The sequence below is a fragment of the Nilaparvata lugens genome, chromosome 13 (assembly GCF_014356525.2).
Source record: "Nilaparvata lugens isolate BPH chromosome 13, ASM1435652v1, whole genome shotgun sequence".
NCBI lineage: Eukaryota > Metazoa > Arthropoda > Insecta > Hemiptera > Delphacidae > Nilaparvata > Nilaparvata lugens.
In genome coordinates, this window is record NC_052516.1 from 29987819 (window position 1) to 30003984 (window position 16166).

General features: G+C 33.1%; 1 protein-coding gene across 1 annotated transcript in view; it reads right to left on the minus strand.

The window, feature by feature from the left end:
* LOC111058401 (transmembrane and coiled-coil domain-containing protein 4) overlaps positions 1 to 15744 on the minus strand; it is a 36144-nt gene extending 20400 nt beyond the window's left edge. The window contains 2 exon segments of the mRNA XM_039440284.1: positions 2752 to 2924; positions 15351 to 15744. Of these exon segments, the coding sequence (XP_039296218.1) occupies positions 2752 to 2924; positions 15351 to 15444 (267 nt within the window). The 5' untranslated portion in view covers positions 15445 to 15744.
* Between the last annotated feature and the right edge of the window lie 422 nt (positions 15745 to 16166).

Below are 16166 nucleotides of genomic sequence, written 5' to 3' on the forward strand. Positions count from 1 at the left end.
ACGTTATAATGGCAGTGTTTGATTAGCAATGGTATTGGTATCCTTGTCTATCATTCAACAAAGCGTATAGCGCTATCTCTTTCTCACTTTGCTCTGTTGCTAGATCATCTTTCTACAATGTAGAACCAATAATTAATTGACAAAATATTTCATCTTAATTATGAAAATTGATTTTAGAATTATTGAAAAATATAATTTCTTGCTTGATAAAATGTAATTGATTATTTTAAACGACAATGAACAATGACAATAAACCTGGATCAGCTATCGTCTATAGAAGGCATTGACAAGACAGAGGATCAGCAACGTTGTTTTCCTATCTTTCTTCACTGCCATTATAACGTGGATCTCACTATAGATAATATATCTATAAACGTGAGAATTGTAATTAGAATCTCCTCTGTAATTTTATTTCCACTTGTCTTATGAAACAAAAAAGGTTCTAGCATGTTTCTCGACAAAATTACTCAACATTGACAAAATTAAAAATATGTTTTTGACATAACACTAATTTTAAAAACGGTAAATATTGGAAGAGACTCATCTGGAAACTAATAGAAAGGAGAAATTCTCCCTGCTATTTTAATATGGATATCTTATTACGACATCCCATGATTCTAGTATAAGCCAAATTTGAAAAGAAAATCATATTTATGGAATTTTTTAAACAAGGAATAATAATAATAATTTATGTTTACCTTTCAACCTTGGAACTAGAGTAATGGAAATTATATTCTACATACAGATATTTTATTTTATTTAAAATTTGAAAACGTTGCAAAAATTTAACACAATTAACGCTCCTCACTTACAGGCACTTGCCCATATGAGGAGCCTTCTTTACATTTAATATTATATTGTGTAAAAGGAGAAGAAAATAGATATATTTCAATTTCAATTTGGCAACGATGATATTGCATTGGTTAAGGGGCAAGTCTCAACTTGTTTTATTTAAACTACTTTATACTTCATTCCTTAGGCATGACCAGAGAACTGTATTGACTGTGTCTGTTATAGAGAGTGTCCCAAAAGATGTAAAAAGTAATAACAAAATTACACAACGTCAGACGAAAGAACAAATTAGTCAAATCTTATTGGATATTTCTTCCTCTTTCCAACCATATCCTTAAAGTTAGATTTTAATAGTTTTCTAGTTATTGACGTTTTTAAAAAAAATCTATTGCAGAGTGCCTACTCACTTCGAAATGCTCTCGAAGTCAATGTTGCTCGATGTAGGCTAAGTAAGGCTCAGAACTGTTACCATCGCTATTAAAATGTTTAACATGTTGCTTCCATCTGTGCGTCATTTGAGTGCCACAGAGCTGTACCATGTCGGACAATTTACCACACTTCGACTGTGGGGCACACTTCGAACGGCCCGTTCTGTGTACATGGAATGTGGTGAATTGTCCGATTCACAATTTACCAAGTAAAAAGTTCCACGTTCCATGGGAGGAATTTTGACAGATTCTGTTCCAGTTCCAACTTTCTGCCCCACAGTCGAAGTGTGGTAAATTGTCCGACATGGTACAGTTCCAACAGGTTCCAACTATCTGAGCTCTCATTGGTCGATTATTGTAGTCTGCTTGCTCCTCTGCGCATGCGCTGATAGTTTGTTTTACCATTGCATAGCATAGAATACATAACCAACAATATGATGTTTGATAACCATTCATTAAATGAATTTTTCTCGATAGAAATTTTGAGAGTAATGGAATAAAAAAAAATTTACACATTTCTAGACGATAGGTTTGTAAAACAGCCTTTCTTCATTCACGCAGCTAGTAAACGACACATTTTAGTGTAAATCAACTTTATATGTGCGCACCAAAAGCTTGAACCAACGATTTTGAAATGGCGTTCCATGGGAACATTTTGCACTAGTCACGTGATGGAACAATTTACGATTGGAACTGGAACAATTTACTGTACACAGAACGTACACAGTGAGTTTAAGAGGAGACTCAAGTCCTGGCTGCGTGCCAGACCATACTACTCCTTGAGTGAATTTTTTCAGGAGTCTATAGTTCATATTTAGTGGCCATCACCGTGTTTGACCATCTATGCCGTTATGTTTTATTTTTTGACATGACAGTGTTGTCAAAAACTTTTGTGTGAAAATGTATATTGACGTGATGAGCTGCCCAGCGCATCTGGCTGGCAAATGGTCCTCCGAATGAAGATTTGAAGATTTATCTCGAAAGCTAAGGTTGGTATAAGAAAACTTTACTGAACATTTTTTGTTGCAAATTTCATGTAATCTAAAATTTCATAAATAAAAATCTAAGTTCACTTTTTTACTTTCCTTGCCCTATTACCATAGGTAAGGAAAGTATTGCTTTCCGAAAAAAAATTAAGGTACCCCAATTTCTAAATTTCTAGCGTCAGGTGATCAATTCTCATAACGGCAAGGAAAGTTGTGTGAGTGCACCACACCAGATTTTCAAAATTGTTTACTTGACAATGGCATCATGGTCGAAACATGTCCAAGTAAACAATTCAAAAAAAGGGTAGGCCTACTTAGATTTTATTTTGTATTTTTATTGAAGGGTAGCCCTAACGAAAACGACGATTTCATGTAGAATCTATGTTCTTTGGCTGTTACACCTTTCGTGGGACACTCTGTATAAGTGGAACTGACTTGATGATAAGTTAGTAGATCCCGGTTTGGACCTGATTTTGGTTCTTGTCTTAGGGGATGTCTTAGTTACTTTGTCTAATTATAACATATTTGATAATTAAATAAGTTACCTGGCTGGGTAAATCAAGATGCGAGATGATGGTTCGTAGACAGGCCTCGGCGAATGGCCTGTCCCACTCGTTGTCGTAGAGAGCATTGAGCAGAATGGCGCATATTGCTGCATACGAGTATCGACCAGCCTCCGACAACACTTGGTCCACGTTCCTGCCCACTAACACTTGTTCTGCAACAAAAAATCCGATTCTGACTTGAATTTATACATACATTATAGCCTGGTTTTCACTAGTAGTTATCCTATTCTGACTTGAATTTATACATACATTATAGCCTGGTTTTCACTAGTAGTTAGTAGTCGAGTAACTGGTATACTAACTCTACCGAGCTAAGTCTACTCTACTTACTTGGTCGAGTAACTGTTTTCACTACAATTGAGAATAGTAGGTAAAGTGTGTTGTCTAGTAAACTAACCTTAAAATGTCAATACGGAACGTTCATTAACGCCGTTCAGCCACAAAAGTTCTACAAAAAGGATTGATAGATGCGGATGATCTTTTGCTTGCAGAGCTTTGTTACGGCTATTGTTTTATTTGAATTTGATCTTCATTATCAAATTAGTTCTAAGGAATTAATATAATAATTTTATACTATATCTATTATGAATTGTAACATGTATTGATTTTGGCAATAAAAATTATTATTATTATTATTAACAAGAAAATGAAATTAGACTCTACTCTACTAGCTCGAGACTGTTTTCATTAACATAGTAGTGGTAGAGTAGAGTGGGAATGCGGTGGTGTGGGAAGGCAAGTGGTAAAGTACTATCCCACGGTGCTACACCACTCTAATCTACTAAAAACTAGTACTCTACCATGAAAGTTTACATTGAGAGAGTTCACAAGATAGTTAGTAGGCCTACTTGTCCAGGAAAATCTACTAATGAAAACCAGGCTTATGAGTCGAAGTGAAAGTTTGCATTATAGTAGTATTTATATATGTTGGGTATTATGAGAGATAAATTGTCAGATATCAGCATTTCTCAAGAACCACTAACAAAATTTTACTGCATCAGAAAAATAAAATAATTTGTGAGCTTACTCCAACTCATACATATTATGGGTCGAAGTTAAAGTTGGCATTGCAATAGTATTTAGGCCTATATTTTGAGTACGGGATAATGAGATGAACTGCCAGCAGGTGCGGATCCTGCACACTTTCCAAGTGGTGTTTGAAAAAACTACAGTAAGTCCAGTCAATATAAAGGGGGTGTGCTTGCATTTTAAATTGTAGTTCTGATTTTCAATATATTGTTTGGATGCATATAATTATAAGAAGTCCAGAACCAATATTTTTCATGCAAAATTTCCTTGTGCTAGATACACAATAGCCGAAAAATCTTGTATTTTCTGTTCATTTTCCAGTTTTCAGTTATTTCCGCCAAATCCTGTAATCAGACACAAAAATTCGTTTTTGCCTTTTGTTAGATCATGAAATTCTTGATAAAGAATTTTCCATTGTCATTAAAAGAACTCAAGAAATCGAAGATACTTTCCTCATATTAACGGTCTGAGCAGTGCTATGATAGGAACAGTGATTCAAGATGAATTTTAGACAATTGAGGTAGTAGAGGATGGAATTGCCTACAATTTGGAATCAATCATGAGTTTCTATGATGTATCAGACTCATTTTACAGACTCTTAACAGAAAAATCGCGAAAAAAATGAAAACTAAAATTGCCATTTTTAAAATCGGCTGTAAATCACTATTGGTCCTGAAATCGAAAGTATTCTTCATTGTAGTGGGAAAATGAAATACTTTTCCCCATCCTCACTAGATTTTCCAATATGGGAATTGATCATTTTTTTGTGAGTTGAAATATTTACTGGTTAAGTACACCTTAGGATGAATTTTCTATTTTTCAATCGAATTTCACTTATGGTTTTAAACCGCCTTGACGAGCCGAGAAAAATGAGCTTTGGTACAATGAGATCTGTTCATTGTGTCAAAAGTTATGAGTGTGAAATTTCAATTCTTGAGGTGTCCTTATGCGCGCCTCTCCACTAAATTGAAAGCATTTAACGGGTGATTCTCACAGAACATGATCTATCATGTTGTTATTATTATTATAGATATTATAGTTATTATTATTGTTATAGATATTATATCATGGTGCGAAATCTGAATGTGATGACAATGTAGTTGCTGATGATGAATGAAGCTAAAACTTAGGTGTTTCCAAAATACGAGGAGCATTGTTGTAAGGTTTGCCTGGAAATCTATATGAGATAGAGCGTTCTACTTGTAGAGCACAAAATTACACCCAGGGAAATTTTGAATTATAAATTTCAATGTCAACAATATTGGAAGATAAGATGAGAGCAAATTTTTGGACCATCGTGTATCCAGCACAAGGAAATTTTGGTTTGAAATACTTGGTTCTGAACTTCTCTTATGTATCCAAACATTATATTAAAAAATCAGTACTACAATATAAAATGCAAGCACCATTGTATATATAGTGACTGGACTACTACTGTAGTTGCAGAAATAAGTATAATGACCTTGGCATTTAAATCCATTTCAAAAAATACAGCTTACAAATTCTGTTTTCGATTAAAAAATTCAATAATTTTCCGGGTGGGGGTAACAAACGGGGGGTCCCCTCTACGATCACCCCAAAATTCACCCCCCCCCCATATCAGGGTCCTGGATCAGCGCCTAACTGCCAGGTGTCAGCATTCCTCAATAACAAACCACTAATATCTTATTCAACCAATGCTGACAGGAGTTAGAGAGACCAAGGTTATACAAGTAATTATTGTCCTACTTATAAAACAATTACCTACGGTACTAAATTATAATTTCAAAAATCCTTCAATGGAACGCCATTTAAAAGCAATCACAGGCAAGAAAGAAGTTTTTCTCTTGAACTCTTTTCTTTTTGCTTCCAAAGTCCAAATAGTAACATTAGGCTAGAGCTAAGAAAAAACATTTTGGTAGAAAAACATAAAAAACACAAACGGGGAAATGAATTTCTATCACATTCAATAAATTAATATTAATTAATTTAACTTACGCCCATTCAGCGTATTCAACAATGAGAGCTCTTTATCCAATAATAATATTGGATGGAAAGAAAACATTGTTTTACAAGATTTTAGCTTTAGCTTTGTTTAATTATAAAGAGAAGTGGAATCATCCTAACCCCTCAATTTCAAATTACATTTATGTTAAAAGAAAAATTATTTAAATAGAGTGAAAGTAATCTGTAATATAAAAAATCTCTAATATGAAGTATATCAAGAGACATTTTTCATTGGCAAAGTTTAGAAAAATAAGTACAATTGAATAATCTTAAATGACTTCAAGTCACTAAAATAACCTCACCTGAATTAACTTCCGTATGTTTCAAATCTTTTAATGAATCCTCTTCATTAATTTCTTTCTCAGGAGTATCCGACGATTTTAGATAAAATGTCATTATGAAATATCATTCCATTAATATTTACCACAGGAAAGAGTTGCAAAATTGAATTGATGTTGACTTTTTATAATTGCACAAGTAGTAATATTGCATACATTCTTATTAAAACAAATACTTTTAACCTACTACAAATAACAAGGTACACTTAAAATGATTCCAATTAATCCTCATCAAATTACAACAAACAACAATTACGAAAATAAAGCTAATTTATAGATAAATGAGGCCACACAAGATTCAAGGCATATTTACTACAAAATTACACTCTCTCATTTTGATGGTCTTCTGCTGAATGAGCCTGAATTTAAAACAAAACAGCTGATTTCATTGATGGTTTTGTTAGAAAATTGTATAGAGTGCTCTAGTGTCGTTTACAAAGACGCGCCAAGATTTCAAAAAAGCTGCTTCTATCTAGTGTATCTAGAATCATAAAGTAAGTAATACTTTATGAACATAAAAAAAGTAAATTATTTCTGTGCTAAAATACAATATTTGCAACTCTAACAAGCGGGCAAAGATTTTCTTTTTGCTGGTGATGCCTAGATTTTATATTTTATTTTTATTCAAGTATATGTATGAGTAATTATGCTTATTTATTTATATTTTTAATGATATGTCATATTATAAAGATTTTGTAATCTGTTTTGAATATTCTAATTGGCAATAAATGAAATTGAGAAAAAAGTTTATATAGATACTTTTAAAAAAAGTTTATATATATATATTTTAAAAAAAGTTTTTATAGATGTTTCTATCTATGATAGCTATAGCTACAGTTTTTGACGTAATTCTTTATGCGAAAAGGTTTAAAATATCATAATATTCATGATTATTTAATAAAATTGCCACTAAAACTCTTGAAACTTGCAATTTCAGTATACTTCTTCACTCACCCAATTCCTTCACGCTTCAGTCAATATAATCACCTACTAGTTAATTAATAGACCTATAATTAAGCTTGGTTGCATTTTTTTTATTTGATATCCAAAAATATGATAATCAGTCGGTAATACAATATGGTACATGATTAATCAGTTTAATGATACATTACGGTTGGAAAGTGTGAGAAGATATTTATTGTTAGTGTATAAATTTAGTGCAACGAGTAAGTTACCTATTTGACAAACCAAGCTTTTCGATGCCTACAGTATTGTATGAAAATAATGTTATTGTTCATTAGGAATAGAAAATATATAAGATGAATAGGATTCAAGAACAAACACATTTCTTTCAAAATATAACTTATTATAATTCAGCACAAATATACATTAACGTAGCATAGATCTATATATTCACAAATAACTGTAAATAAAATATTATTATGATAACTCATCCTAGATGTGAAGGATAGTCTCAGGTAATTAAATTTCATGTACCTTCATTTAATTGCTTTAGAAAATAAGAAAATATTGGAAAAATTTAGAAAAAAATATTGAAGATTCTATTACAGAATTTAGTTGAGAAAAAATTTAAAGTAAAAACTCCAATCATAAACTATTATTAAACTGAAAAACACTTAGAAACTTTTACTGTCAAACACAAAGTAGAAGAAACTTCATAAATAATTGAACTATACTTCCATCTAAGCTCTTGACGTAAATTTTGCTTGAAACTTGAAATCAATCAAACTGTAAGTAGGTAGGAGTTTTCTGATAAAAAAGCTTTAATTATAAATTCATGGTGAAATAATTTTTATTATTGGTTTTCGGGCCAATCATTATCATTGAAATATAGATGTATCAACTGAAGCTCCAATAATAGAAGCTTGAATCTTAAAAAAATATTGTAGGAATAATTATTTTACGCATCTACAGATCCAACAGATGCTCCCCCTTCAGAAATGGACACCGAAGGTAGCTGTTCAGGAATCGGTTGAAATCTCTTCTTAACAATATAAATCTTTTTGTTTGACAAACATATCACGTAGCTGAACTCTGGGTAGACAACTGCAACAATAAAAACAATCCAAATGTAGTATATTCATTTATTCATGGAGTCAGTAGAATACTATAGAAAGCAAGGATCAGACGAAATTCAAAACTTCTCTTTTTCAAATATTTATAAGTGGCTTGAATACTCTGTTAATTTTCACATGATAATTAACAATACGATTACTGACAGCAGGAAAATTTAAATTTGTTACCTAATACTAGGTTACATTGAGTGAGTTTTTTGTAACCCCAATCTGCGCAATCAGCACATCGTACATGAATAGTAGCATAGAGAAACAATAGCGTAAGTAGATATCTCATGGTATAGGGAATTTATGTCGCAACTTTTACTGTTATCTCAAGTCAATTTTTACTGTTTTGTTGGGGTGAGAGTGTATGAACGGCACAATTTGAGAGACTACCAGCGTCACACAGCTGAATAGGAAAGAACTACGTGAACTAACGGCTTGGGATAACAGTAAAAGTTGCGACATAAACAACCTATACCATGGGATATATACTTATGCTATCGTTTCTCTATGGTAGTAGTATATAGGAGGTCCTAGCCCAATGCTAAGTCTTTTAAGAAATTAATAATTTACTTTAACTTTAATTTTTACAAAATTATTAATAAGGTACTTCGCTCTAAAATATTTGGGGTCCTCTTATGGTGGCATCTGGCTGGCGAGCGCTGGTTCTTCCTTCTCAAGTTTTACAGATCCTCTTTCCGACTTTCAAATTAGCATAAATTTAAATATCTCAATCCTCCGCCATTAATTCAAATAGATCTTACAAAAAATGCCAAAATATTGCTTAGATTATATGATTAATAATTTCTTTGCATTCGAGCCATATTGATAACATAGATTACACAATTTTTACACAAAATCTACTACACTTATATAAATATATATAAATATTTTTGAATTGGCCTACAGTTGCCGCCTATTAACTGCCGTTTTACTATTGGTGCATGCAAATTTTATTAGGTATTCATGCGCCTGGTAACTCTTATTTCCTGAATACATTAAATTATTTTTATTTGGTTTTTTATTTATGCTCTTTGCATGCTAGTTAATATTCTATATATTAATATTAATTCCATGCTAACTAATAATTAGCCACGTGGACGGGTGTTTTTTCACATTGCACACCATCTGAATGCAATAAAGCTCTGCCAAGGGGTTTTGGTCAGATTCTACGTTCTTCGGTTTGATCGATCTCTATGTCACCGATCCGTGAATACATCTACATAACCTCAATCTTCAAATATTTTATAATAATCTATTTATGAGTAGTAAACTTCCTTCAAATCCTTTTAAGTTCTTGTACCATTTAGCCAGAACAAGCTGATGCTATCTAATCTTGTTTATTATCTGCTTGGCGATATTAGCCAATTACTTTATTTTTAGACCTATTACTATTTCTGTTAGGGCTTTTCATCTACCCAGATTTAAATATGTTACACGCGCCCCTGGGTTTGAATTCAAAATATTTGAGAATCACAATGTTTTTAATGAAAACCCACCCTTCAATACATTGATATACACTATACTTTATTATAAATTATACTCTCCTACTTCTATCACATTTCGCAGTCATATTTGCTGCATCTCCTTTATACCTTTATCAAAAACAATAACAAATTCTCCTCCTCAACACACATAAAAATATCATAAATATAAACTTCTAAACGTACTCCTCCTGACACCATTTACAACACAGTAATTTTTGAATTCGCCGCTTGCAGGGCTGCCAACTTAACTACACACATTTCATAATTCTCATAAATGATTCCTTTTAGACAATAATTTCGATTCATAAACTTCTGGGCTTATATCTTATAGTATTTCTTAGGTCTTAATATAAATAATTTTCTATACATCAGGTACAATACTTTCTTTTGCTAATGGCTCTTTGGTTTTGGTAACTGGTATTCACTTTAAGTCTTTCAGGTAACAAACGTGGCATAATTAAAAGTAATAAATATAAAACATATAAATAAATATATCGACATTAATAAATATAATAAATAACAATAATAAATAACTCTTGGGTACAGTACTTCTTTTTATAAACATATGTTCAACAGATATTACATTCATTTGATTTGGGTGGCTTTGGTCAGCTGTTCGCTGTTCTACAATTCATAGTGTTACATGTTACAGCAGAATTTGCTATCGACTTTCATAACTAACCTAACTGCTCAATTTTTTCTCTTAAAAAGGTAATTAACAAATTTTAATTTTATATCCCCGCTTGTGTCCTTTTTTATCTGATGTATATAATTTAATTACATATTTAAAAATTGTTCTTTTCCTATTGCAGGCTTCTAACGGCTGGAAGGAATTAAACATTGGATTGTTGCCACGAGGTCCTATACCAATTTTAATTTATTAAGGAAGGTTAGTAATCGGTTTGATAATGTTGTTTTCCTTGACTTCTTATCATATTTATTTCAAATTCTGTGATATTTCATGTAGAAATTTCGTGGCTTTCCCGTATCTTTTGGCTTCTGCTTGTAGCTATACTGTAGGCTGGTTGGGTTATCTGCTATCCGGTTGTTAATTGTTGAGGCTGTCCTATTATTAATTTTTTCATCATAAATTTAAAGCCCTTGTATCTGGTATACTTTTCTAAACAATTCCTTGTTTCATTTATGGTAATTCCTTTCAATCCATTCTTTTTCCCATCATCCTGTAATTTTAATTCACCTTTCCTCTTATTTTCATCTAATACTCTTGATTTCGCTCATTATAACTCATTAGGCTTGCAACAATAAACATTTTTATAATATTAAATTTCCAATTATCAATCATAGATTCATTTATCAATAACAATACAATATTTTCCATTATATCTGCAACACACTCTTTTATTAATATCACAGCCATTATAACAAATAGTATACAATATATAAAACATTTATTATCTCCTTAATAGTATAACCTCTCACATATAGCCAGGTACTTCCACTTTCTTAATATTATTTTTAATTCTTCCAATCTTATTAGCTTTCTATCCTTTATCAACCTCCATAAATAGTCCACTTTATTTTTATCCAGGCATGAATCAGTAGTAGTCATAGTAGTAGCTCCGTTTTTATCCATTCATTCGATCCATTTTGCCGGTCACATCGCTCAATATCTCTCTTGAAGCGTATGTGCCGCGGATGCACGCCGTCGGTCCGCTCCTGTTCTCCTCGGTGTTGGTTCGATGTCCTCCTTTGCCTCTTGAAGCGTGCATGCGGCCGGTATGCGCGCGCGCGGTTCCTCCGTTTCTTTCGCTTCTTCCGCCTCCGGGCCTTGCGGTGCATGCTCTCCCGAATGCCGTCCTCTCTGTCCTGATGTCGGCTGGGTGTCCTCGGGCGCTTTCGACTCCGGGCCTTGCGGTGGGCGCTCCTCTTGTCCTGGATGCCGTCCTCCCTGGTGTCATCCTCTTGGTCCTCTATCTTGGGTTCATTGGGGTGCCTTGGTGGGGTCAAATGATGCGCGGGTGCGGTGGCGGTCTCTTGATAAGCGGTTGTAGGTTCGGTGCGCGGATCTGTTACATTTTTAGTCTGTTCCATATTCACCAACTCCTTAATTATAGCATGATCCTGGTGGATGTTTGTGTTCTCCGGCGGTGATGGGTCTTCGGCGGGGAACAGGATACTTAATATGGGTTGATGTTTGCGGGTTGTTTTAATTTCATGGTGGGCGGCGGTTTTTGATGGTAGGCTGTCTTGTATTGACTTCTGTTTTTCTAATATTTTCGGTAAACCGTTCACAAAGGTGGTATATGAGGCTGTAGTATCTTTATTTTCTCTATCTATTTTTTCTGAGCTTGCGTGGGTTGTATCGGGGTTATCATGTATTCGTAATTTTTTAGCTGTAGTCTTCTCTGCGTTTAGTGGTGGGTTGTTGGGTGTTGGGTTCTGTGTTTTTTGGTGATTTGATCTGGACGCATGCTCTAATGTGTAGTTTGTACTTATTTGATGAGGTGGCGGTTTGTAATTTTTGTCGTAATTATTCTGAGTGTTATCATTATTTGTGTTAAATCGATCACGGCCATAATAATAATTTCTTTCATAGGTTTGCTGTGGATAATGGTTTGTTTGACGATTCTGAGAGTTTCTATTATTCCAGCTGTTATTTTGATTATGATTATAGCGGCGTTTAAATTGAGGGGTAGATCGTGAGCAATCATATGGTACTGATTCATAATTTTGGCTGTTATACTGATTAAATTTTGAGTTATGTTGATTTTGTGCGTATCTCTGGTCTGAACGGTGGTTTGATATTGCCATCACAGACTGTATGCCATATAAATGATTTATCAGCTGCTTGCAATCAGTAATGGGTTGTGTGGCGAGTGCCATTCTAACTTGATACGGTAGCTTCTTTAAAATAATACTTGCTAATGCCGATTCATTAATGGGCTCGCTCAATTGAGAATTTTTAAACTGTAGGGCAGTGACGAAAGTGGTACATGCACCGTCTAAGTTAGGGTTGAAATCGCATGATATAATGTCCGCTAGCACGTCCAACTGTTTACTTCTGCTCCAATACTGTTCCAGGAAGACAGCTACAAACTCATCCAATGATGTAAATTCATGGACTCTACTCCGAAAGAACATCAGGGGTTCGCCAATCAATAAACTAGTCAAACGAAGACGCCAAAAATTCCAAGAGGTGGGTGTTAATGATTGAACTAGTTTTATCTGATCTATAAATTCTTTAGGTTGGAGATAGCGGTCTGTATTGTCAAAACGGCCTAATTCATTGAAACTGTGTAGTGAATCAAACGTTGCTATGGGAATAGGCTCTATATTCTCGTGCGGAAATTGATGTATTTGACTTTCAAGTTGTACCAACTTCTCTTGGGCCTGTTTCCAATGACTAGAAGCTTCTGTTTCATTATCTACTACTTCGGCATTTAATTCAGATGAAAATAATTGCTGTTCTCCAACGGCTGTCTCCAATGAATTAAGTTGTACTTTATTTTGATTTATATCAGAATTTAGGTGAGCTATTTGTGTAGATTTACTATTCTGTTGTTTATTTATGGAAATAAGTTGACTATTGTTCCTGTTTGTAGCTATTTCATGAATTTGTGAAGTGTTTTGTGCTGGTAGGTTATCTATTCTTTCCGCAGTCTCCTTACCCATTCTTACCGATGTATCCTTCAGTGATTCCCGCATTTCCTTCATTTCCGCCTTCAAGTCCTTCATTGCCATGGTCATTGTTTTTTCTAAACTATTAGAAAATGACTTGATCATCCCCTCTACTATAACCCTCCTTATTGCTTCTTGGGAGACATTTAACGGTTTATTACTGTTCACAGGATTCTTGGCGGTGATTGAAGAGATCTGGGCGTTGGACTCCATCGCGCCCCCCTCAGCGTCGATCTCCGCTACTATCGCCGTCTGCAGTGTGTCTGCTACCTTACTTTGCGTGGACGAAAAGAGACTCATATTTTAAAAATGGATTAAGTGTCAAGTGTTTGTTAAAAAAAAAGTGAAAGTTTTGGCCAACAAGGCATTAATAAGGACACAAATGAGGATAGGCCTATGGACATTACAAGCCAGGTAACCTATTTATTACTTAAGCTCTTATAATATAATAATACTATTCATTGATTTCTGACTAGCAGTTTAGGCCATAAAATATAATAGCTCTCTCTATAAAATATATTTTCTTTTTTACAATAACAATAATAAAAAATTTTCTTTAAAACATATAATTTCTCTTTATTTAAAGCTATTGATTCCCCAAAAAGTAATACAAATTTCCTTCGCCAGTTTTCCTCACAACTCGTATAAGTTATCTATAATTTTCAATATGGTTATTGACCTAATTTCAAATAATTATTCAATGAGCTTGGCTCTCATCATCAGTCCCACGTTGGTACGACATGTCTTTGTGTCGTATCCGTGGCCTATCACGTTGGGCGACATGTCTTTGTGTCACGTTATTCTTTATATAAAATAACGATTAGCCTCCTGCTTGGCATCAGTCGGTAAAGCATGAGATTTAATATAATAGGGCGTGGTTTTCTAATAGTATTTAGTCTTAAAAAATCTTGATAGGCCTAGATATGGGCTTCTCCAATAACTCTTGTAATTCAATAATAATAAATATATATATAAATGATACTTATACTATAGAGATGAGGAATATAAAATAAATTGCACACCAGGGAAATTTTGAATTATAAATTTCAATGTCAACAATATTGGAAGATAAGATGAGAGCAAATTTTTGGCCCATCGTGTATCCAGCACAAGGAAATTTTGGTTTGAAATACTTGGTTCTGAACTTCTCTTATGTATCCAAACATTATATTAAAAATCAGTACTACAATATAAAATGCAAGCACCATTGTATATAGTGACTGGACTACTACTGTAGTTGCAGAAATAAGTATAATGACCTTGGCATTTAAATCCATTTCAAAAAATACAGCTCACAAATGCTGTTTTCGATTAAAAAATTCAATAATTTTCCGGGTGGGGGGTTACAAACGGGGGGGTCCCCTGTACGACCACCCCAAAATCGCCCCCCCCCCCAATAACAGGGTCCTGGATCAGCGCCTGACTGCCAGATGTCAGCATTCCTCAATAACAAACCACTAATATCTTATTCAACCAATGCTGACAGGAGTTAGAGAGACCAAGGTTATACAAGTAATTATTGTCCTACTTATAAAACAATTACCTACGGTACTAAATTATAATTTCAAAAATCCTTCAATGGAACGCCATTTAAAAGCAATCACAGGCAAGAAAGAAGTTTTTCTCTTGAACTCTTTTCTTTTTGCTTCCAAAGTCCAAATAGTAACATTAGAGCTAAGAAAAAACATTTTGGTAGAAAAACATAAAAAACACAAACGGGGAAATGAATTTCTATCACATTCAATAAATTAATATTAATTAATATAACTTACGCCCATTCAGCGTATTCAACAATGAGAGCTCTTTATCCAATAATAATATTGGATGGAAAGAAAACATTGTTTTACAAGATTTTAGCTTTAGCTTTGTTTAATTATAAAGAGAAGTGGAATCATCCTAACCCCTCAATTTCAAATTAGGAAAAAGGAAAATTATTTAAATAGAGTAAAAGTAATCTTTAATATAAAAAATCTCTAATATGAAGCATATCAAGAGACATTTTTTATTGGCAAAATTTAGAAAAATAAGTACAATAATTGAATAATCTTAAATGACTGAAGTCACTAAAATAACCTCACCTGAATTAACTTCCGTATGTTTCAAATCTTTTGATGAATCCTCTTCATTAATTTCTTTCTCAGGAGTATCCGACGATTTTAGATAAAATGTCATTATGAAATATCATTCCATTAATATTTACCACAGGAAAGAGTTGCAAAATTGAATTGATGTTGACTTTTTATAATTGCACAAGTAGTAATATTGCATACATTCTTATTAAAACAAATACTTTTAACCTACTACAGATAACAAGGTTTACTTAAATTGATTCCAATTAATCCTAATCAAATTACAACAGACAACAATTACGAAAATAAAGCTAATTTATAGATAAATGAGGCCACACAAGATTCAAGGCATATTTACTACAAAATTACACACTCTCATTTTGATGGTCTTCTGCTGAATGATCCTGAATTTAAAACAAAACAGCTGATTTCATTGATGGTTTTGTTAGAAAATCGTATAGAGTGCTCTAGTGTCGTTTACAAAGACGCGCCAAGATTTCAAAAAAGCTGCTTCCATCTAGTGTATCTAGAACCATAAAGTAAGTAATACTTTATGAACATAAAAAAAGTAAATTATTTCTGTGCTAAAATACAATATTTGCAACTCTCACAAGCGGGCAAAGATTTTCTTTTTGCTGGTGGTGGCTAGATTTTATATTTTATTTTAATTTTATTCAAGTATATGTATGAGTAATTATGCTTATTTATTTATATTTTTAATGATATGTCATATTATAAAGATTTTGTAATCTGTTTTGAATATTCTAATTGGCAATAAATGAAATTGAGAAAAAAGTTTATATAGATACTTTTTAAAAAAAGTTT